The sequence below is a fragment of the Elephas maximus genome, chromosome X, assembly GCF_024166365.1.
Source record: "Elephas maximus indicus isolate mEleMax1 chromosome X, mEleMax1 primary haplotype, whole genome shotgun sequence".
Classification (NCBI taxonomy): Eukaryota; Metazoa; Chordata; class Mammalia; order Proboscidea; family Elephantidae; genus Elephas; species Elephas maximus.
Window position 1 is genome coordinate 144,083,800 of NC_064846.1, and position 22,789 is coordinate 144,106,588.

At 37.4% G+C, this 22,789-nt stretch overlaps 1 protein-coding gene across 12 annotated transcripts in view; it reads left to right on the plus strand.

Annotated features, from left to right (window-relative positions):
- Positions 1-22,789, plus strand: part of DMD (dystrophin) — a 2,447,064-nt gene that overhangs the window by 844,415 nt on the left and 1,579,860 nt on the right. For all 12 annotated transcript variants that reach the window (XM_049872854.1, XM_049872851.1, XM_049872858.1 and 9 more), the window contains one exon: positions 9,195-9,370. In XM_049872854.1, the coding sequence (XP_049728811.1) occupies positions 9,195-9,370 (176 nt within the window). The remainder of the gene's footprint in view (positions 1-9,194; positions 9,371-22,789) is intronic.

Here is a 22,789-nt window from a genome sequence, read left to right on the forward strand (position 1 = left end):
TCTAAATGCCATGAGCCTGCTGAGCATACTTTTTATCTTGATTATAATGAGGAAATATGGTGTTAAAAATTCATTAGAGTTAATACTTGAAAATTAAATATAATTTAAGTGACCCCTTTCCCCTGCTTACCCTGAAATCACATACACAGCAGGAAAGGCACTATTCATATGCTTTATAATTCTCATGGTAATTTATATTAAAATGGGGTATCAGGTGCTTAGATGTAAGAATATATTTATATAGGTAAGTCCAAAATTATTGTAGTTTTATCATTTTTTTTAATGTAGAAATTGTCTTCTTTGTCAGGAATAAGGAAAAAACCTATTCTGTTATTATATAGATTCAAAGATCCCATGCCAGTTTCATGAACATTTTGCTGTATTGCTAATGACCGTGTTTGCAATGTTCCCAACTATGAACCCAAATGATTTACTCCTTAAAAGTAATATGCTCAGAACTCTCCTTTCCTTGAATATGCCAGTTCACACTTACAACATATATGTCTGTGTCTATATTCATACATGCCCAATAAAGTGACCATTATACATCTATAATAGATTTATCTAGACTATATCTATTCTACATTGTTTATGTCCTGCTGGGAGTTTTCAAACTCTTGAAAGTCACACGAGTTACGTAAACCTTGGTCATAGATGACAAGGCAGTGTTTTTCATTATACCTGAAATGCAGATAGAGAGATGTGAAGTATTAAGATGAACATTTCTTTGCTTTTCTTTTCTAAGTTCATTGTCATTCTTTACCAGTCCTATTTCTTTACTTTTCAAAAAATATTTTACATGCCTGTTCTGACTGTATCCATTCTCAAAGTATTATCTTGCAGACCAGTTGCTGCATGGGATATACTTACACTCGGTTGGCATCTCTTTTTTGCCAATGATTTTAATTATAAAATAAAAATAGTCTAAGGCCTTTCAGTTGTTTTTCCTTTTCATTGGTTCCTGAAAGCTCTCCAAGCCTAATAAGCCTACTGCCAATGGAGAGGAGAAAAAAAAAAAAAAAGGTTTTATAAAGCCTGGAATTAAAAAAAAAAAAAACCCTTTCTTATTTCAAGTTTCCATCGTATTTAAACTCATTGACTAGCTACCTTGAATTTTAGAGGATCTTTTGGTTAATTGCACAGGTTAAAGGTTTTATTAGAAAATTTTGAAGTTACAGCTCAAGTAACCTTGGAAATTGTATCCTTTTGCTACCTCCAGCTAAAATACATGTTTGTGAATAGGCCATAAAAAAAAATATGTCTAAATGCATCATCTGCAACTACGTACAATGTGAGCAAGGCACCTAACAGCAACAGAGCCGAGTTCATAATTGGAATATTTCTTTATACAATAAAAAATTGAACTTGGAAGATCTTTATAGTGTCTTCCCAGTGCTAAATGTCTACAGTATGTTTCTCTTTGCTTGCAAATATATATAAAACTCTGGAGTAGTTAGTGAAAAGATTCCAAGCTTCTCTGCTACAACTTAACCTCAGAGACAGCTGTAAGATGATGATGAAAAGAAAGTCTTCTTTTTCAAAGGAGTCTGACTTCTGCGGTGATTATATTTCACTCATCATGAGTATATAATTAAAATCCTTAAAGATGTAATACACAGCATCTATATGATACATATATTCTGTACTGACAATAAGTGAAATCACAAATAAAGACAAATGCAAGTTCTTTCCCTACATGGATAATTGATCATCTTTAAACCTAATTAAAGAATGGGTGTCTCATTACATCATGTCAGAAGGTGGATAAAGGAAGGTTAGATGGATCAGAAAAAAATAAAGCTCATTGCCTTTTGAATTTTTGCAGGCACAGTTAATTCACAGCATTGTTCAACTTCGATGTTTAATATTCATCGTAAGATATCATGTATCCCTTCTTTCTGACTCAATTTGTACGAAAGGGATCTTGAAGGGAGGGGCATAATACATAAAAGTGAAATGCCAGTTTAACAGACTAAGCCTCCTTAATTATCAGAGAATATTTTATTTCAAAGAGGAGAATGACTTCTTTTATGATGCCTTCTGAGTAGCCGACTCTAATTGTGCTCACGATTCCAATGTTGGTACTTGTTCAAAGAGTTATATTGCCTTATTATCAGTGTCAAGACAGGGCAGCAATTAATACTAAAGTTTAGTTACCAAGCTACTCTCATGAGCTTTAACAGTCTTTGTATGCTAAACTTAGGGCAGTTCCTCCGTACTCTTTCATGACATAAAGCATTTTATAAGCTTGTGATTACTAACCCAGTTTCCTATGTGAGCAACTGACATTTACCCCTAGGTTTGTCACAACATTTAGCATATAAATATTGCTTACCAAAAAATCAAACCAAACCCACTGCTGCCAAATCAATTCAGACTCACAGCGACCCTATAGGACAAAGTAGAACTGCCCCATAGGGTTTCCAAGGAGCGCCTGGTGGATTTGAACTGCTGACCTTTTGATCAGCAGCTGAGCTCTTAACCACTGTGCTCCCAGGGTTCCAAATATTGCTTAGAGATGTAAATTCTTCACTAGTAGACTTTATGCTTTATGCAACCGTGCCCTTGGAGGAAGTTTTAAGACTGGCTACCTATTATCAGCTAATGCTGCTACAATGATTGTGCAGCATATTTTAAAATGTAGAAGCATAACCCCTCGAAACCCGTTTAAAAATTAATGATTAATCTAAGGTTATTTATGTACAACAACACAATGCCAAGCTGCGACTAACCATTATTAACCTAATTATGTTTGTTTTTAAATCAGGTGTATTTCATTTTATTAATTTTGCACAGATTTAATTAGAGTTTATTGAGGGTTAATGACATTTACATTTAAGTAGTCTTTCTTTTTTTCTATATAAAGATTATGTCATATGTTGTCATGTATTTTTAATTTTCTTCTGACTTTATATATGTATATGTGTGCATATGAACACACAGTTATACACCAAAGGAATATTACCATTCATAAATATCAAGAAATTCAGGAGCAAGTGATTTTAATATAGCTACTTAGAATTGGCTAAAGGACAACTGAGACTTAGATTTATATCTTTGCTGTGCCACTTACAAGTTGTATCAGCCTGAGCAATTTACCTCTCACCTATAAAATGGGAATAATGTTAGTACATACTTATTAGGGCCTTTGTGAGGTAATAACAGCTCCCCCTTATTAAGTCTTTACTATATAGCAGCTACTATGCTAATTGTTTTAAATAAGATAATGAATGCAAAGCACTTAGCAGAATGACTGGAGCATGCGAAGAGATCCATAACTGGAAGCTATTATTACAAGTATTAGTATTTTAGTAATAAAAAAAAGATGGTAAAATAAATTAGGTAACTAATTCTTCATAACTGGAATCTCTCTTAGCAAGTGTCTTCAAATGTTCAAATGGTAGGAGATCTTAAAATAGGAAGAAATAGAATTATTTGACCCCAATATCACAGAGAACTTAAAAAGCAAAATTATTTAAATAGTTAAATGGAAAATTAAAAGATGCAATTAAGAATAAAGACCGAGAAATAAAAGACAAACAACAGCAGCAACTAAGTGAATTTAAAATGTATGAACAGATGGTAAATGCAACTAGTTGCCCTGGGAACTTTCTGGGTTTTTTTTTTTTTTTCCTTTTCATTGTGCATTTGTTATAATGGATGAAGATGGTTACAAAGAACCTCATTGCTTGAGATTAGTTTGTTTTTTCCAGGGCTACCAAAATCACATAATCTGAGTGCCAGAAGATGCACACCCTAGAACTATCAGAGACCAGGAAAATGTTCTTCAGATTTTTCTCACCATGAGAAAATGTAAATTTTCAAAATTAAGATAGGCAACCTTACGTATGGAGTCCCTGGGTGGTGCAAAAAGTTAAAGGGCTGGGCTGCTAACCAAAAAGTTGAAGGTTCGAGTCCACAGAGAGATGCCTCAGAAAAAAGGTCTGGCAATCTTCTGAAAAAAATCAGTCATTGGAAACCCTACGGAGCACACACAGTTCTACTCTGACACACGTGGGGTTGCCATGAGTAAGAATTGACTTCATGGTAACTTTGTGTGTGTGTGTGTGTATTCACACAGTTTATTGACATAGTATTCTCATTAAAAGGGAAGTAGGGAAGTGGAGGAAGTTGAATAGGGTAAGGGAAGGAAATGAACAAGGATGTCATCTCTGGTGGAGTGTAGCTTCAGCCTAATCCCACAGGGAGCTCTAGAGTAAAAATTACACCCCAAATTAGCCCTACCTTGGGGCAAGAGACCTTCCTCCAGAGCCAACAGAGAAAAGAAAGCTTTCCCCTGAAGCTGGCACTCTGAATTTGGACTTCTAGCCTACTAGACTGTAAGAGAATTAATTTCTTTGTTAAAGTCATCTGCTTGTGGTATTTCTGTTATAGCACCACTAGATGACTAAGACACAAGGCCTCCTGGTCTAAAATTATTAAGAATTTCATGACAGTGACATCAGAGCATTAAACCAAGTGCAGGACCCTCCTGAGCATAGGCCCTCTGTGACTGCGCAAGTGGCAAACCCATGAAACCAATCTTGCTTGCAACACGCTGTGTGGGATATGTTAGCATTCCCGTCTTACTTATGAAGAAAAGAAACCAAACCGAGATAGCAACCATCCTGCCTCAAATATCACAGCACGTAAACTGTAGACTGGTGTTTGAGAACTGTGGAGCCTGGTTCAAAGGTCGGTACTTTTAATCATTGTAAGAGGAACCAGCTCCCCAACAACTCATTCTCAACTGTCTTTTTTTTTTCTTCTTTCTTTCCATTTTTAGTTAACTGACAGAGCAAGCTAGTGATATTTATATTTATGTTGTTGTTGTTGTGTGCCATTGAGTCAATTTCAACTCATAGCGACCCTATGTAACAGAGTAGAACTCTCATATAGGGCTTCCTAGGCTGTAATCTTTATGGGAGCAGATCATCAGAACTTTTTTTAGGTGGAGCAGCTGGTGCGTTTGAACTGTCAGCCTTTGGGTTAGTAACCTGGTGTTTAACTGTTGTACCACCAGGGCTACTTCACACACACACACCCCCAAACACACACAGACATATATGTACATGTGTATTTAATGAAGATATTTGAAATTCATTTATAATGTACTCAATCAAAAGGAAAAAGATGATGGCATAAGGGTTTAGTTAGGTAGTCTCAAGGTTAGTTTAGTTCAACCTGTATTCTATTCTAATTTTGACCCTGCCCCTATTCAACATTATAGAGAAGGTATTAAGCCATTCTTATCAGATTTGCAATTGTTCTAACTCTAAGTCATTTGAAAGACAGAATCATAATTCAAAAGGTCTTGATATATTGGGATGATAGATTTAAAACAACAATTTGGAAAAAAAATGCTTTGAACATTTTCTGTTTCCAAAAGTAGCACTTTGCATAATTGTTTTTTTAGTTAAATTTATTTGTTCCTGTTTATTTTCAATTTTTAGAAATTGCTTTGCATCTTTCTTTTCTTTTTTTACTGTCTTTGAGAATATACACAGAAGAACATACACCAATTCGAGTCTTTCTATATGTGCAATTAGTGACGTTGATTATATTCTTCAAGCTGTGCAACCACTCTTACCCTCCTTCTCTCACTTGTTCCTTGTCTATTAACATAAATTCACTGCCCCCTAAGTTTCCTATTAATCTTTTGAATTGCTATTGTCAATTTGACCCCCTGCAGAAAATGTTTTATTGTACAAATTTGGCACATAGGACAAAATATATATAGTGCACAAGAGAAATGATCGTACTTTTTCTGCTGAAAAATAAATACCAATAATGTTGATATCTTATATTTTTTTACTCAGTAATATAATGTAAACATTTCCAGTGGTTTACAAATTTAGACATTTACAGTATGAGTCGGAATCGACTTGATGGCAGTGAGTTTAGTTTTTTTTATCATATGCACATTCCATAATTTATTCAACCAGTTGACCAGTAACTTTAGTTGGTTTTCAGTATTTTATTGTTATAAATGACCCTGTGAACAGGGATAAACGTTATACCCGGCCTTCAACATCAAAATAAATTTAATTGGTAAGCTGCTTTTTTAATTGGACACCTGGTTTTGCAGAAGTTCAAATGAAACTTTCTTGATTACTATATGTTCAGTGGATGTAATTATTTTGGAATATTAATCATTAGACTTGTAGCAATCCAGCTTATTTAAAAAATTTATTTTCCAAACAGAACAAAACAAATGAACACCTGACTTCACAGAGCCAGTGATCTGGCTGGGGGCAAGATTATTTCTACTGGTTTTTGTTTAACTTGCCAAGAGCTGTAGAAGGGTCGTATAATCATATGTTTTATGTAACACTCACCTTATCTTACCTTTTTTCTGTGTGGTTGTCATGTTCCCTACGAAACTGTAATATCACTAAAATTGGAGTTTTCATTTTACTTATTTCTGAATGCCCTGTAGTGAATATAGAGTCAATAAATTTTGGAATTTAACTGAAACTTGGTGATTCAGCTGCTGAACATCGGAAGCAATTTTAGATTCCTTTAATTGAAATATAGTGTCCAAAGCCAGGAAACCTTGGTTTTGGGCACTGGTCTGATGAATCTAGTTACCTTATCACAAACAACTGGCGTTGTAGAGCTTGGAAACGAGATTTATCAGGGTCATGTTTCTCATGCTTCAAACCTTTAACACTGTCAAGTAGATGAGATACTTGGCTTCCTTGGTGACAGTTCAAGGTTCAAAACAAATTTGAACTGAAGGAAGTCATAATAAAGCAGGCTTTCACTAGGTGTAAAGATCTTTGCCAAGGGGACAATTTGATGTCATACTAAGGGAGAAGTTGTCTGCCTCTGGGAGTAGTAAATTGTGTAGTTAGTAGGAGGTTATGATAAATAACTTCCATAATCCCTCTCCTGTCTATATTTTTAATGATTCTAACACACAATTAAACATTTACAGTCAACAACTGAAAGCCATGGGGAAATTTAGTACATGACCAATTATTTTTAATCCTGATTATATACAGTAGGTTTTGAAAGCAATTATTTATTATATATAACAAATATACCCCATATTTACAGGGTTAGTGCACAGTTGTTTTCTTATTTCCCCGATCCCAAAGGAAATGAAGTAGCATTTTCAATTATGATATAGTAGTGATTATAACAATTAGCTGTCCATGTGTTAGTATTGCTTTATTTAAACTGATTGTTTTTCTGTTTTTAGGTTTGTTATATTCTTAAATGCCATTGCATAGTATATCTTGCAGTCATTTTCCTTTAGTCTATCCTCCTGTGGCATATCTATCTAATTTCATAATTGGTATTAATGAAAACACGTTATTAAAATTACAGACAGTTTCACAGCCAAATATTCAGAAGCGCAAGTGTTCCATACAATCAAATAGAACTGTGACAAACGGCTTTGTATTTTCATGAATCTCTGCGTGTAGGTGCCTACACATATAAAATCAGGTATTTTCATAATCTTAACAATATTCTTCTCTAGTTAGATCATATACACTGAAGTTTATTCATGGTTTTTAAAAATGAAAAAATTACATGCTTTAGGAATCCTATGGAAAACAATGTTTTTATTTTTTTTCTATTTGACTAAAGGTAAACTTAAATTGATCATGTAATGGCCATTTTGTGCTGGGTGCAATTAGGTTTGATGTTCTGTTTTGAATATTTTTAAAAGCTACATTGCTTTCTGCTTTCATTTTGGCATAACATGTGAATGGGCTATGTAGTTCAATTTGTCTGAAACTCTATGACTGATTCTGAATAAGTTAGAGAAGACGAAACCTGTGCTTGGCAGATGTAGGAAACTTAGACTACAGAAATGTGAGTTTCTCAGGCCTTGACACTTACGAGGAACTGTTCTGAACAAAGTACTAAAACAGAAACAGAATAAATAAGAAAAAAAAAAACCTTGCCTTTCAGTTAATTCCTACTCGTAGCTCTTTTAAAATGTCTGTGTCAAAAGCAAATTTTACCTAAGAAATCACGGGAAATGATTTCATTCTTGCCCTATTTGGATGCTGAAATGAGAAGGTCCTGGGGTTCCCCCCACTTCTTCCCTTTGAAGGAAGCAGTCATCATGTATGGGCAGAGAGGAAAACAACAAACCCTTCTATACCTCTTGGCAAGTTAACCAAAATCAGTAAAACTAATCTGGGTCCCAGACATATCACTGGCTCAGTGGAAGTCAGGTTTTTTTGTTTGTTTGTTTTGTTTTCATTGGAGAATAAATTTTTCAAATAAGTTGGATCACTATAAGGCTAATGCTTAATATCTCAAAAAGTAACTTTGCAGTCGTAATAAACAGCAGTACTGTGAGTCAGAGAAGTGATGGTTGAGGAAGGAAGAAGAGTGTTTCACCATTAAACCACCTCTCTGTCTAGTAAAACCTATGTATCAAGGTGATGACTTGGTTCACAACTCATAACATTCAAAAGAGTGATATCCTCTACCTCAAAAAAATTAAAAAATCTGAAGAGAAAGCCAGTGTGATTCTACACCCAGAAGAATTTCTCGTGACAACTTTGGAAACTCAGATATTGTAATATATTCAAAATTTTCATTCAAACAAGAGTAGTGTGCTGATTTTTTTGTATAACATTCAGCTCAAAAATATTTATGGACAGTAGGTACTTCATACTCATCTTTTCCTGTATTTTTATGTAATTTCACTTATTCTATCAAAAAGGCATTGATTATAAAGCTCGACTAATTTTATTTAAAAATGTATAAAGTGGGAGTTAATCACCGTACGTGATAATCAAAAATGTGGTCAACAAACTATTAATGAACATCTCCAGTGTGCCAGGCCACAGAATTGGTGCTGGCATGCCTGAGAAGATTTTATCTCAACGTTGTAAAAACTTTAAACAGCATGTGTAGTTAAATACCAGACTGGCACCTTAAGTTGTTTCTTCTTTGCCCTCTTTATTTTCTGTAGTCTGCCCAATAAATTGAAGAGGCACTAAGTTTACTTTTGGCTTTGAGATTACCTTCCCCTGCGATTTCAGTCAACATAATTTGTCCGATAAAACTATTTGATTTGGGTTCAATATGGTGCTATTTTGATCTGAAGGTCAGTCTACCAACAAGCAGGAACAGTTTCTTATTATTTTCCATCACCATTCCAAGCAGTCTTTACTGAAGTCTTTCGAGCAGTGTGTGACCTCTTGTTTCAATGCTTCTCACAGATTTCACAGGCTGTCACCACCACTCAGCCATCACTAACACAGACAACTGTAATGGAAACGGTAACTATGGTGACCACGAGGGAACAAATCCTGGTAAAGCACGCCCAAGAGGAACTTCCACCACCGCCTCCCCAAAAGAAGAGGCAGATTATTGTGGATTCTGAAATTAGGAAAAGGTGAGAGCATCTTATTCATGGCTGTATCCCCAAATGAAGATTAATTGTTAACGCGGGAAAAGTGCACAGCTGTTTTGATGGCAGTATTTTTACTTAAACAATAGTGCCAGGAGCCTCGGGTGCCTGCAATGTCTGTTAATTTAGGGAGAAAAATTGCGAAGTACATTTTAAAATGTGCCCCAGGAATCACTGTCCCAACAAAAACAGAACGCTTAATGGAAGTCCTCTTCTCTGGATTGAAAGAAGAAATCACAGGTGATGAACTGCCACGGACACATTTTAACCTTTAAAGAATCTTTTCTTTTTTTCCTCCTAAGGGGCTTGCTTGTTCGGTGCCTTATTTTGCATTAAATGTCTTTTTCTCAGTAGTGGAAAGTAAATTTTCCTGAAAAAGAAGTACACCTGTAATAGACGAGATCCATTCTGGTAGTTTATGAGCACATAATCTCTCAATCTGTGCATCCTAAATCAGGAGTAATTACGGAACAGATTTCCTGTTCTTTGATATTCATAAAGGCTTGTCTCCACGGTGTCAGAATTTTTAATTGATCTTATTGTGGCTATTCTCAATTAGACCTTGTAGTTAGGTATTATGTAAATCAATGGATGTATGAAAATGATAGGAATAAAACTTCATAAACGCAAAGCTAGTAGGAAAATCATAATGACAATACAATGTCCTTTTCATTCCAATTATTATAATTCCAAGACTAAGAAATGCCATTAAAATCTGCCTTATGTTTCTAAGCTGCATATATTTAGGAATGCATGAACACTTGACATTAAAATTTGAGTATACGAGGGTATAGAAGTATGGGAAGAAGAGCACATACCTAAAAATAGGGTGTCAGGTGTTCCAGGAAAAGGAAAAAAAAATCTAGGAAAGTTATCCAAATATATTATTTGGGACTTTATATGCTTCTCTATTAATTCATAACTTATAACCTACTTTGATAATTTCAAAGCAAATCACTGGACCTTTTCTTCTAGGTAGTGCCTGCTTGTCCGAGCAAATCCTCTATTCCAGGGATCAGCAAACTATAGCCTACAAGCCAAATCCAACCCGATGCTAGTTTCTGTATGGATTAAGTATTTTTTTTTCCATTTTTAAAAGCTTGAAAAAATCAAGCTTTATAAAAAGAAGAATCATGACATAAAAATTATATGAAATTCAAATGTCAATTTCCATAAATAAGGTTTTATTAGAACTTAGTCACACTCTCCATTATGTATGATCTAGGAGTCCTGGTGTCACAGTGGTTAAGAAAGAGCTCGGCTGCTAATAAAAAGGTTGGCAGTTTGAATCCACGAGCCGCTCCTTGGAAACCCTATGGGGCAGTTCTACTCTGTCCTGTAGGGTTGTTATGAGTCGGAATCAACTCGATGGCAATGGGTTTGGTTTGGTTATGGCTGCTTTCACAATAGCACAGTTGAGTGGTTGTGACAATGACTGTATGACCCACAAAGCCTAAAATATTTAGCATCTGACCCTTAACTGGAAAAGTTTTGGGTTCCTTGCTCTAGTCAAATGGTGGTTCTCAAACTTGTTGAATGTAAGGCTTCTTTTGGGGGTGTTGGGGGACAGCCCCAGCAAGGAAAGACCCTCACTGTGCATCCTGGCAGATAATCTGAAGAACTGACACGTAGCCATTTCCAGATTCATACGTTCAGGGAAACTTACTGACACAGGCAAGCAGCTGCCCTCTGGTGGCAGCCGGCTGGAGTATTTTCCGCAACCACCTAGCATGGAAACCAAACCTATATACCATTCCAGCTGGGACCAAGGCTCATTGTTTTCTCCCATGTCCTTCGGCAGTCCGTGTTTCTAGGGACTTCACGTCCAGGCCCAGATGTTTTCCTTCCTGTTGCTAAGGCATTCTTCGGCCTTGGCTGCTGGCCCAGTCATGCCACTCCCAGCCTTATACCTTAGGCTGAGTCCATCCCGAATTCCTCCCCAGCATGCGTCCAGGGAAGAGCACAGCTGATTCCATTTAGGGAAGGGATGCATATAACTGAATAGCATTACCCTACAGGGGGCCACAACTTTCAAGGACTCTCCTAGTGATGGTAGTTGAAATTTTAACATTCATTGATGGAGGAAAAACATAGTGGCAAAAATAAACCAGTAAGGGTCTTAATGAGTTTGCTTTTTATTTTTTAATCCTAATAACATGCATATTCATTTATTTAAAGTCATGTTAAATATGTGTCTACAGAAGATGCTTAGTGGGCATATGGATTTGTGATTAGTTGCAAAAATTTAATAGCTCTCCAACAGTTCTCCAAGCAGAGTAATTTGGAAATTTACCTCACCTGCATAATGTCTCAAGGTCTCACCTAACACAGATCAGGTTGATTCACATTAATCTGTCTTTGAAAGCATATTCTTAGCTCCTGTTTGGAGAATATCTTTGATTAGAAAAATATGTCCTGACTTCTTTTTGCTTATAGTCAAGAGTGGCTATTGGTGAAAGACTTTGTCTCCTAAATTCTGTTTGTATCATATGCTCTCAGCAGTTTTTGTAAGTACCCGGAATGAGATATCCAAATGGGAACATAAAGAATAGATCATTTAACTAAAAGCTAACGCTTATTGAGCGTTTTCTTATACTCTGAGCGCTAGATTAAACACTTTATCTGCATAGCTGATTTATTCATCCCAATAATCCTTCAAGGTAGGTATTGCTATTTTTACTGTTATACACAGCTAGCTACAGAGTGCCTCAGCAAGAATTTCACCTCAGGTATTCTGGTTATAGAGCCTGAACTTTGGAGTAGAAGTTATCTTTATATGTCTATGACTTGGTGACCTTATGTCATGGTTTGCCTGAAGCCATCCCAGATTATACCTGTTGTCTGAGCATAATTATGTATAGCTCTTTTGCCCTCAAAAACATCCTGATTTGGATAGCATAAATATATGGACACTTTATTTTTTTTTTCATATGTAAGACCTTAGACTGATAAATTTAGACTGTTTGAACAAAGAGAGCGAAAGACCAAACGTTAGTGGATAATTAAATTCAGTGATTGACAGTTGTTTACAGGATGAAATGTGGTTAAATATGATGTAATGTTTGAAGAGGCGTCATGCAAACACAATTGAAACTTCGTGGTGGCCAGTGTGTCCTTCTCTTGTCCCATGTGAGAACAGCTAAAATTTAAACATAAATACTATATCCTTGACTACTGAATACTGTTCTTTTTAGAATCATGTCCCCTGTAAGCTTCTATGACATTCGTTACCAGTTCTCCTCTTATCTCTCTTTACCTAATTTGTTTTCTTCCTTCTGCTTAATTCCTATGGAAGTATCTCATAAACACTTCTCTTTGACCTTCTGACTTCCTCATATGAATTGTCTCATCTCATTAACTCAAGTTTGGCCTCTAAGCGAATGATTCCTAAATTGTATAGCTCCATATTTGACTTTCATCCTCAAATTTCACTTTTATATCTCTAATGCTGGGATCCGTGTATTTCCACTTGGCATCCAACCATTTTTTTTAATCAAATGCAGGCATATTTTGCCTCAAATTCAATAGTTATTACTGCATTGCACAGATTTTGTTATTCTACTTCATTGCCTATATGTCTAACCGGTAAACCAAGCCCATTGCTGTCAAGTCAATTCCAACTCATAGCGCCTCTATAGAACAGAGTAGAACTGCCTCATCGGGTTTCCAAGGAGTGGCTGGTGAATTCAAACTGCCAACCTTTTGGTTAGCAGCTGAGCTCTTAACCACTGTGCTACCAGGGCTCCCTATGTCTAAAGGAGTAGCAAATATTGGAAAAACCATGAGTTTTGAAATCATATTTACTCAGATTTGAAACCGGCCTGCTTTAATTTCTATATTATGACCTCAGACAAATAATCTGACTTTCAGATGCAATATCATTACTGTATAAAACACTATGAGGATGAACCGAGAAGCATTTAATACAGTCCCTGTGAGGAAATAGGTATTCAATAACTGCACTAGTTGTTGCTATTCTTGTTTGGTTACAGTGAAGGTGGTGGAGGTAGAGGTGGTGGTAAAAGCATTGTTGGTGGTTTTGGTAATAGTGTTGGTGCTGGATGTGTTGGCCATGGTGGCAGAGTTGAAGGTGACAGTGGTGGTAACGGCAGAAGCAGTGGCAGTGGTAATAGTGAAGGAGACATTGGCAGTGGTGGTGGTCATGGAGGTGGCGGGGGGGGTGATGTGAATAGAGGTAGCGTTGGTAATAGAGATGGTTGTGGTGGAGACAGAGGGGTCATGTGGTGGAGGTGACAGAGGTGGTATTGGAAGCGGTGAAGGTGGTGGAGTGATGATGATGGTGGTGGTAACAATGATGGTTATGAAGGTAATGGTGGAGATGGTGGTCCTATAATATTTATGGGAAAAAAATCCCATAATAAACATTATCTCATACTTAATGCATATACAAAATTAAATTCTTGTGTTCTTCTTCAAAACATAATTCACTTCCTGACTTTCTGTCAATTTCTGCCTCTTACCTTGCTCCTTATTTATTATTACACTATGTTATCGGCCAAGTGCCATCATTTCAGTCCTTTTTCAATAATTATATCTGCCAACTCCATAACCTGAGTCAGATACCTCCCATTGGTGAAGCTTGCCCCTCTATCTGGCTAATCTGCCTCAAATTAATGTACTTAAAGTGTTGCTTTTATGCTGATGCTCCAGACCTGAGAACCCCATAACACCAATTGTCCTCCAAAAAATATAAGGCCCTTCATTTGGGATCAATATTCTTTCTAATCTCCCACCAGTTTTATTCCTAACATCCCCAAATCTTTCCACTTCAGCCAGTAAATTGCATTATAATTATTTTTGCTATTTTCTTTGATAATTTTATTTATTTTATTGTTGTTGTTGATAATATACATGGCAAAACATACACCAATTCAAGCATTTCAACATGTACCATTTAGTGACATTGGTTACATTCTTCACCATCTTTTTCTGTGCTGTTCCTTCCCCATAAACATAAATTCATTGCCCCCTAAGGTTCCTGTCTAATCTTTCAAGTTGCTATTGTCAATTTGATCTCATGCAGATAGTTCTTAAAAGACATTCTTTAGTAGCTAAGCTAAACTATTGTTTGGTTTAAGGAAGACTGCAGGACATATTTATGGTTTAAGGTTAAATGATTATCTCAGGGAAATAGTTTCAGGGGTCGATCTAACTTTCATGGCTCTGGGATGTCTGAAGTCCATGAGAATTTGAAATTCTTAATTTTCCCCCTTTTGATTAGGATTCTTCTATAGAATCTTTGATCAAAATGTTCAGTAATGAGAGCCGGATACCATCCAGTTCTTCTGGTCTCATGGCAAAGGAAACAGTTGTTCATGGAGGCAATTAACCAAACATTCCATATCCTCCTCCTATTCCTGACTCTCCTTCTTCCTCTGTTGTTGCAAGCTAATAGAGACCAACTGTTGTGCCTTGGATGGCTGCTTGTAAGCTTTTAAGACCCCAGGCACTACGCATCCAACTAGAGGAGGTAGAATAGAAGTACTTAACATGTTATTAGGCCAGTTAACTGGGATGTCCCATGAAGCCATGACCCTGAACCCCCAAACCAAGAAACCAAATCCCGTGAGATTTTTGGTTGTACATAAGCAGCCTCAGTAGCTACTCTTTTTTCTTTTATTGTTGTAAATATATGTATCACACAACTTTTGCAAATTCAATTTTTTACAGGTATACAACTTATTGACAGCAGTTACAATAACTGGCTGTGTGCTATATGTTTTAATGTCACCCATAAATTTTTCTCGTCATCAATCACAACAAAGGGAACCTGTTGCTGTTGTTGCTGTTTGTTGCTGTTGAGTCGATTCTGATGCATGGAGACCTTGTGTGTGCAAACTAGAACAGCTGTATGGAGCAGTAGGATTCTCAAGGACGTGACCTTTAAGAAGCAGACAGCCAGGCATATCTTCTGAGGCCTCTGGGTGGGTTTGAACCACCATCCTTTCTGTGAATAGTAGAGCACTTAATTTTTTGTGCCATGCCACCCAGCCAATTGTTGATATACTTCTTTATATTTTACTTAGATTCCATAATAGTGCCATGCACATAACAAATAAATATTAGTTGAAAGAATGAATGATACAGTTCAACTAATGGTGATAACACTAATTGGCATGCCAATATCATTTAAGAACTTTACCTAGTGATTAGTGGAGTTGTTCTTAATAACAAACACATGAACATTCTAGTAGCCTTCAGTAATTCTAATTTTGCAAATTAGGGTCCCATTATTTACTCAACCCTATTAAGGGATTTAAAATTCAGCTTTGTAACGTACTGTAGTTTCTTAATTATCTAAGGTGTATTTCGGTGGCTCTTTAATAATTAGAGTCTCTACATATGCCATATTTACTACATAAATTGTCATCCTTAGACCTAGATATACAAAAGCGTTTGATGATCTTAGGTCACAAGGTAGATATTTCTAAACCTAAATTATCCCTGTAGTTCAGTGATGTTATTTTACGTATAGGTGATTATCAGAGTATGGAACAGAGACTAGGTTAAAACCAGATCTTTTATCTAGTTAATTGGCATTTATCCAGGGGATTAGTTCTTAATCATGTACCAGTTATTTTGAAGCTTTTAACAAAAGCTTCCATTTACATTTTTGTATCAATCAGGTGAAAACAATGGCAAATTGAATCCCTTTTTTTGTTTGTTTGTTTAAGGAAATGCCATTTTAAAAACGTCATTTTCCCAAGCAAGGTGTTAATGAATAAGGGACTTTGACAGCAAGGGAAGTATAGAGCCATTTAGGAAAACCTAAATTTGCCTGGTCTCTATCTTCTCCAGTGTAAGTTTGCTTTCTCTCATCATGCCCCTCATGCTTACTAAATGACAGGAGAAATTTGCCTGGACAAGGACCAGTAGCCAGTAACCAGTTTGATCACAACTAGTGGCAACCCCATTCATGTAAGAGCAGAACTGTGCTCCATAGACTTTTCAAAGGCTGATCTTTTGGAAATAGATTGCCAGGCCTTTCTTGTGAAGTGCCTCCTGGTTGTCTCAGGCCTCCAACCTTTTGGTTAGCAGCACAGCATGTTAAACTTTTACCTTACCCAGGGACTCCAGACAACTAGAGACCTGCATTATTATTTTATATTCAGTTTTTCAGCTTAATTTTTTGTTTGTTTTCTTTGTTGTTGTAAATGATGCCTGGATGACATTTATATATATATATATCTCACATCCCTGGAAGAAAGATGTTAGATAAGATCTCTCTTTTGTCTTTCTGCAATTTCGTGAGATCAGTACATAAAGAGGTTTTGTTTTAGTTTTTTATTGTAGTTTTATTTCCCTAATTATAACATGGAGATTGGACGCTAAGGCATTTAAACCATTTGAGGAACCTAAGTAGATGATGAATACCTATGAACTAACTTGATTTTACTCTATGTTAAAAAGATCCTAAAATATTTGGAGTATTGAACTCAGCAATAGCATTTCTGCCCCTTGGTATAGCCCAGAAAAATACAACCTTTTAGATGCTTTGCTTTTTATTTTCCTAAGGAGACTAAACTTGTCCACTATTACAGGTTAATTGAGGTCCAGAAAGGTTAAATAACTTGCTTTCAGTTGCAAAATGAGGACTAGTGCTGAGTCTCCTAATTTCCATTCCAGTGTCATAGCTGTGATACCATACTTTTTATGTATTAGAGTCAAATGACCTTGTCCATAAGCACAAATATCAGTTTAGAAATTATTTTTGGTGAAGAATAGAAACCCTACACACCGTCATCTTCATACCTTCTAAAGGATAACCATTCATTTAGTATTCTTAAAATAATTTTGTTATATATGCAAGGATAAGCCTATAAACATATGTTAAAGAGTGTAGGAATGTGAATTCTAGACACATGTTAAGAGGCAAGGGAATTCTTACAGCAGTGAAACTTGAAGCAAGGTCTATAAAACAGCAGCATCACATGGGAGCTTGTTAGAAATGAAAATTTGTGTAGTCCACCCAGACCTCCATCACACATCTGTCAGTTTCTCGAACTGTGGGGGCTTGTGTGTTGCTGTGATGCTGGAAGCTATGCCACTGGTATGGCAAACACCAGCAGGGTCACCCTCAGTGGACAGGTTTCAGGAGAGCTTCCAGACTAAGACAGACTGGGAAGAAGGACCTGGAGGTCTACTTCTGAAAAAACTGGCCAGTGAAAACTTTATGGACAGCAGCAGAACATTGTCTGATATAGTACCAGAAAATGAGTCTCTCAGGTTGGCAGGCACTCAGAATATGACTGGGGAAGACCTGCCTCCTCAAAGTAGAGTCATACTTAATGACATGGATGTAGTAAAGCTTTCAGGACTGTCATTTGCTGATGCGACACAACTCAAAATGAGAACAGGTGCAAATGTCTATTAATATTCGGAACATGGAATGTTCAAAGTACGAAACAAGGAAAATTGGAAGTTGTCAAAAATGAAATGGAACACTTGAAGATCTATATGCTAGGCATTAAAACAAACAAGCAAAAAAGTACCCGTTGCCATAGAGTCGATTCCGACTCATAGCAACCCTATAGGACAGAATAGAACTGCCCCATAGGGTTTCCAAGGAGCACCCAGTGGATTCGAACTGCCGACCTTTCAGTTAGCAGCCGTAGCACTTAACCACTATGCCACCAGGGTTTCCTGCTAGGGTTTCCTGCTAGGCATTAGTGAGTTGAAATGGACTGGTGTTGGCTATTTTGATTCAGACAGTCTATCATTTGAATTGGTCTACTATGCCAGGAATGACAAATTGAAGAGGAAAGTTGTTGCATTCACCATCGAAAAGAACATTTCAGTATCTATCCTGAAGTACAACGTTGTCAGTGACAGGTTACTATGCATATGCTTACAAGGAAGACCAGTTAATATGACTGTTATTTAAATTTATGCACCAACCACTAATGCCAAAGATGAAGAAATTGAAGGTTTTCACCAACTTCGGTAGTCTGAAATTGATTAAACATTCATTCAAGATGCATTGATAATTGCTGGTGATTGAAATGCAAAAGATGGAAGGAATTGATGAAAACCAAGACTCCAGGAATTGACAGAATAACAATTGCATGTTTCAACAAATGATGCAACGCTGGAAGCACTCACTCGTCTATGCCAAGAAATTTGGAAGGCAGTTACTTTGCCAATCGACTGAAAGAGATCCGTATACATGCATATTCCAAAGAGCGGTGATCCAATGGAATGCAGAAATTATTGAACAATATCATTAAATATCACATGCAAGTAAAATTATGCCAAGGAAAATTCAAAAATTGTTGCAACAGTCCATTGTCAGGGAACTGCCAGAAATTGAAGCCGGATTCAGAAGAGGATGTGGAATGAGGGAGATCATTGCTGACTACAGATGGATCTTAGCTGAAAACAGAGAATATGAGAAAGATGTTTCCCTGTGTTTTCTTGTTTATGCAAAGGCATTTGGATGTGTGGATCATAACAAATTAGGGATAATATTTTGAAGAATGGGAATTTCAGAACCCTTAATTGTGCTCATGTGGAACCTGTATATAGACCAAGAGGCAGTTGTTCGAACAGAACAAGGAGATAATGCATGGTTTAAAATCAGGAAAGGTGAGTGTCAGGGTTATATCCTGTCACCGTACTTAATCGGTCTGTATGCTGAGCAAGTAATCTGAGAGGCTGGGACTGTATGAAGAAGAACAGGGGAATCGGGATTGGAGAAAGACTCATTAACAACCTGCGTTATGCAGATGACACAACCTGGCTTGCTGAAAGTGAAGAGAACTTGAAGCACTTACTGATGAAGATCAAAGACCACAGCCTTCAGTATGGATTGCACCTCAACATAAAGAAAACAAAAATCCTCACAACTGGACCAATGAGCAACATCATGATAAACGGAAAAAAGATTGAAGTTGTCAAGGATTTCATTTTACTTGGATCCACAATCAACACCCATGGAAGAAGCAGTCAAGAAACCAAAAGATGCATTGTGTTGGGCAAATCTACTGCAAAGGACCTCTTTAAAGTGTTGAAAAGCAAAGATGTCACCTTGAAGACTAAGGTGTGCCTGACACAGGCCATAGTATTTTAAGTGGCCTCATATGCGTGTGAAAGCTGGACAATGAATAAGAAGACCAAAGAAGAATTGATGCCTTTGAATTATGGTATTGGTGAAGAATATTGAATACACCATGGACTGCCAGAAGAACGAACAAATCTGTCTTGGAAGAAGTACAACCAGAATGCTGCTTAGAAGCGAGGATGGCAAGACTACATCCCACATACTTTGGATATGCTGTCAGTAGGGACCAGTCCCTCTTGGTAAGTAGAAGGTCAGTGAAAAAGTGAAAAAGAAGAAGAGCCTCAAAGAGATGGATTAACACTCTGGCTGCAACAATGGGCTCAAACATGGCAATGATTGTGAGGACGGCCCAGGACTGGGCAGTGTTTCATTCTGTTGTATGAGTTGGAACCTACTCAAGGGCACTTACTACCACCATCCATACCTACTGAATCAGAAACTGTAGATAGATCCAGGAATCTTTTAATACACCATGAATTTGGAGAACCTTTCACAGGAAAAGTGGTTCTCATACTTTAATATGCATCAGTTATCACCTGAAGGGCTTGTTAAAACACCATGCCTGCCCCTACCCCCATCCCCTGGGTTTCTGGTTCAATAGATCTGAGTCAGGCCTGAGAATTTTCATTTCTAACCAGTTCCCAGGTGATGATGATGCTGCTAGTTTGGGGTCCACAATGTGAAAATCAGCACATTAAAGCATCCTTCATCTTTTTTACCTGTTTCACCTACCAGTAGATTCAAAAACTTCCTTGGATCAGAGACCATGTCTTATTCCTGACCTGGTATATGGCCTACCATATTGTAGATGCCCAATATATGATTTGAACTGAAGCACACGCTAATAGGAACTTGTCCTGTGAGATACTTCAAATTCCTGGATACCCAGCTACAGCAGCTGTGCAAAAATGTATTCTTCCAGAAAGCAAGGGATGAAGGAATCCTAACAGGGAGAAGTCAGGAACGCAAGCCCAGAGCTGTGATACACACTTCTGTTTGTGCCCTGAGTGAAGAAAATGGTAATAACACTTATCTAAAAAAAGAAACATAGTTGAATACAAAGAACAGTTGATTTTTAATTAGAACATCTGAGCTACCTGCATTCTCTTACTTTTGAGTCTCTCTTTCATCCTCCCTGATAAAACCCAAACCCAGTGCCGTTGAGTCAATTCCAACTCATAGTGACCCTATAGGACAGAGTAGAACTGTCCCATAGAGTTTCCAAGGAGCACCTGGCAGATTCGAACTGCCGACCTTTTGGTTAGCAGCCTTAGCACTTAATCACTACTCCACCAGGGTTTCCTCCCTCCCTGATACTAAACATCAAACTGTTCTCAGCCTGGTTGCCAGAGAACTCCTTAATTGCCAGGTCTAAAGGTCACTTTTTCAGTTCTTATCCTTCTTGACCTTTGTGCTATACTTGACAGTGATGATTAGTCACTTCTTGAAATTTTCTTCTCTCAGTTTTTGGAACATTGTTCTCTCCTTTTTCCTTGCCCCTTCTGGCTTTCTGACTATGCCTCCTCAGTCACCTGGAGCTATCCCCGTCATGTCAGTCTACACAAGGCTTAACTTTTTATTTCATTTTCTCCTCATGACACTGAATTCCCTGGCAATAGCATTTGTTATCTTGGCTTTATCAATCATGTATATTGGGGGATTCCCAAATTACTATCTCTAGCCCCACCTTTCTCCTGATGCCCATACCTTTGTAATTCAGATGTCTATTGGACATTTCTATCTAGATATCTTATCCAAAAAAAAAAAAAACCTCCAACCATTTGCCATGCCATCTAGCCAATTCTGACTCGTAGTGACCCTACAGGACAGAATAGAACTGCCCCATAGGGTTTCCTAGGCTGTAATCTTTACGGAAGCAGACTGCCATATCTTTCTCCTGTGGAACAGCTGGCCTTTTCAGAGAGCAGCCAAGCTCTTAACCACTGTACCACCAGGGCTCCTAGATTCCTTATAGGATTCTCCAATTTGGTTGTGAAGCTTAGATTGCCCAACTATAGCAAGTGTCATTCACAGCAGGATCTATCAGAATGGCGCCCCCTGGAGTTGTGCAGTGAACAGCCTTTGCAGCCATTTGCAATAAATTCTGGCAAGTATACCTGATGAATCCTCTTTAATTCCTTCCTTCCTTTATACTCCTGCTGCTTTCCACCCTAGGTTAATCTCTGATAATTTCCTATCTGAAATTCTTTCCTGCGTTATCTGCCTCTAGACTCGCCCTTCTCATTCATACTCTTTACAGTCTCCAAAGGGATATCTTATAAGATATATTAAAATGCTATTTTAATTAGATCAGTCCTCAGTTCCTAATTCTTTGAATGCCTGGCATAAAAATTCTTTTATGATCTTCAGCTGTCTAACTCCAGCCTTGCTCCCTTCACCCTCGCCCATTTTTTTTTTTTTGTATGCCAGCAGTACAAAAAATGGATGGTCTGCGTACTGGTTATTGCCAGTCAGCAATGAAATAAGGAGCTTGAGCCAGAATATTGCTTCCTTCTTCAAGAATGTTTTGTAATTAAAAAAAATCAGATGCAATATTATGCTTAGCAACTCATTTGATTTGCACTCTGGTAAAAAGCAGTTCACAGACTGGCCACAGATTGCATTTTGAATGGCACTGCCCTGTGCTTCAGGTTTAATCAACCACTCTCTGATCTCCACATGCTTTCTTTATGCCCTCTGAAGCTCCTGTTTCTCTCCACTTACCAGTTGCTGTCAAGTTAATTCCGATTCATGGGGACAATGTGCGTGTCAGAGTAGTACTGTGCTCCACAAGGTTTTCAATGGCTGATTTTTCAGAAATAGGTTGCTAGGCCTTCCTTCTGAGGCACTTCTGGGTGAATTCAAATCACCAACCTTTAGGTTAGCAGCTGACCACTTTAACCATTTTCACCACCCAAGGACTCGTCTCTCTAACTAGGATTCCCTTTGCCTCCCTTCCATTTGCCTACTCCCATATTCCTTGCTACCAACCTACTACCTTATGTGTCTAGGAACCCACGTTCCCAGGCATTTTTCTGCCTAGTTAATAGTTCCACGGAAATACTCGCACAACTTTTTTGTGGTGCTTTTACATTTGAGTAACTGTATCTTCAGTAAGTGCTTTGATGGTACCAGCCATTTCTTTTCAGCTCTGGATCTAGAGTGCTTAACCCAGAAATTAGCACATGATCCCGCAATGGTTAAGTGTTTGGCTATTAACTGAAAGGTTAGCCATTTGAATCCACTCAGAGGCTGTGTGGGAAAAAGACGTAGTTATCCACTCCCATAAATATTACAACCTAGAAAACCCTATGGGGTAGTTC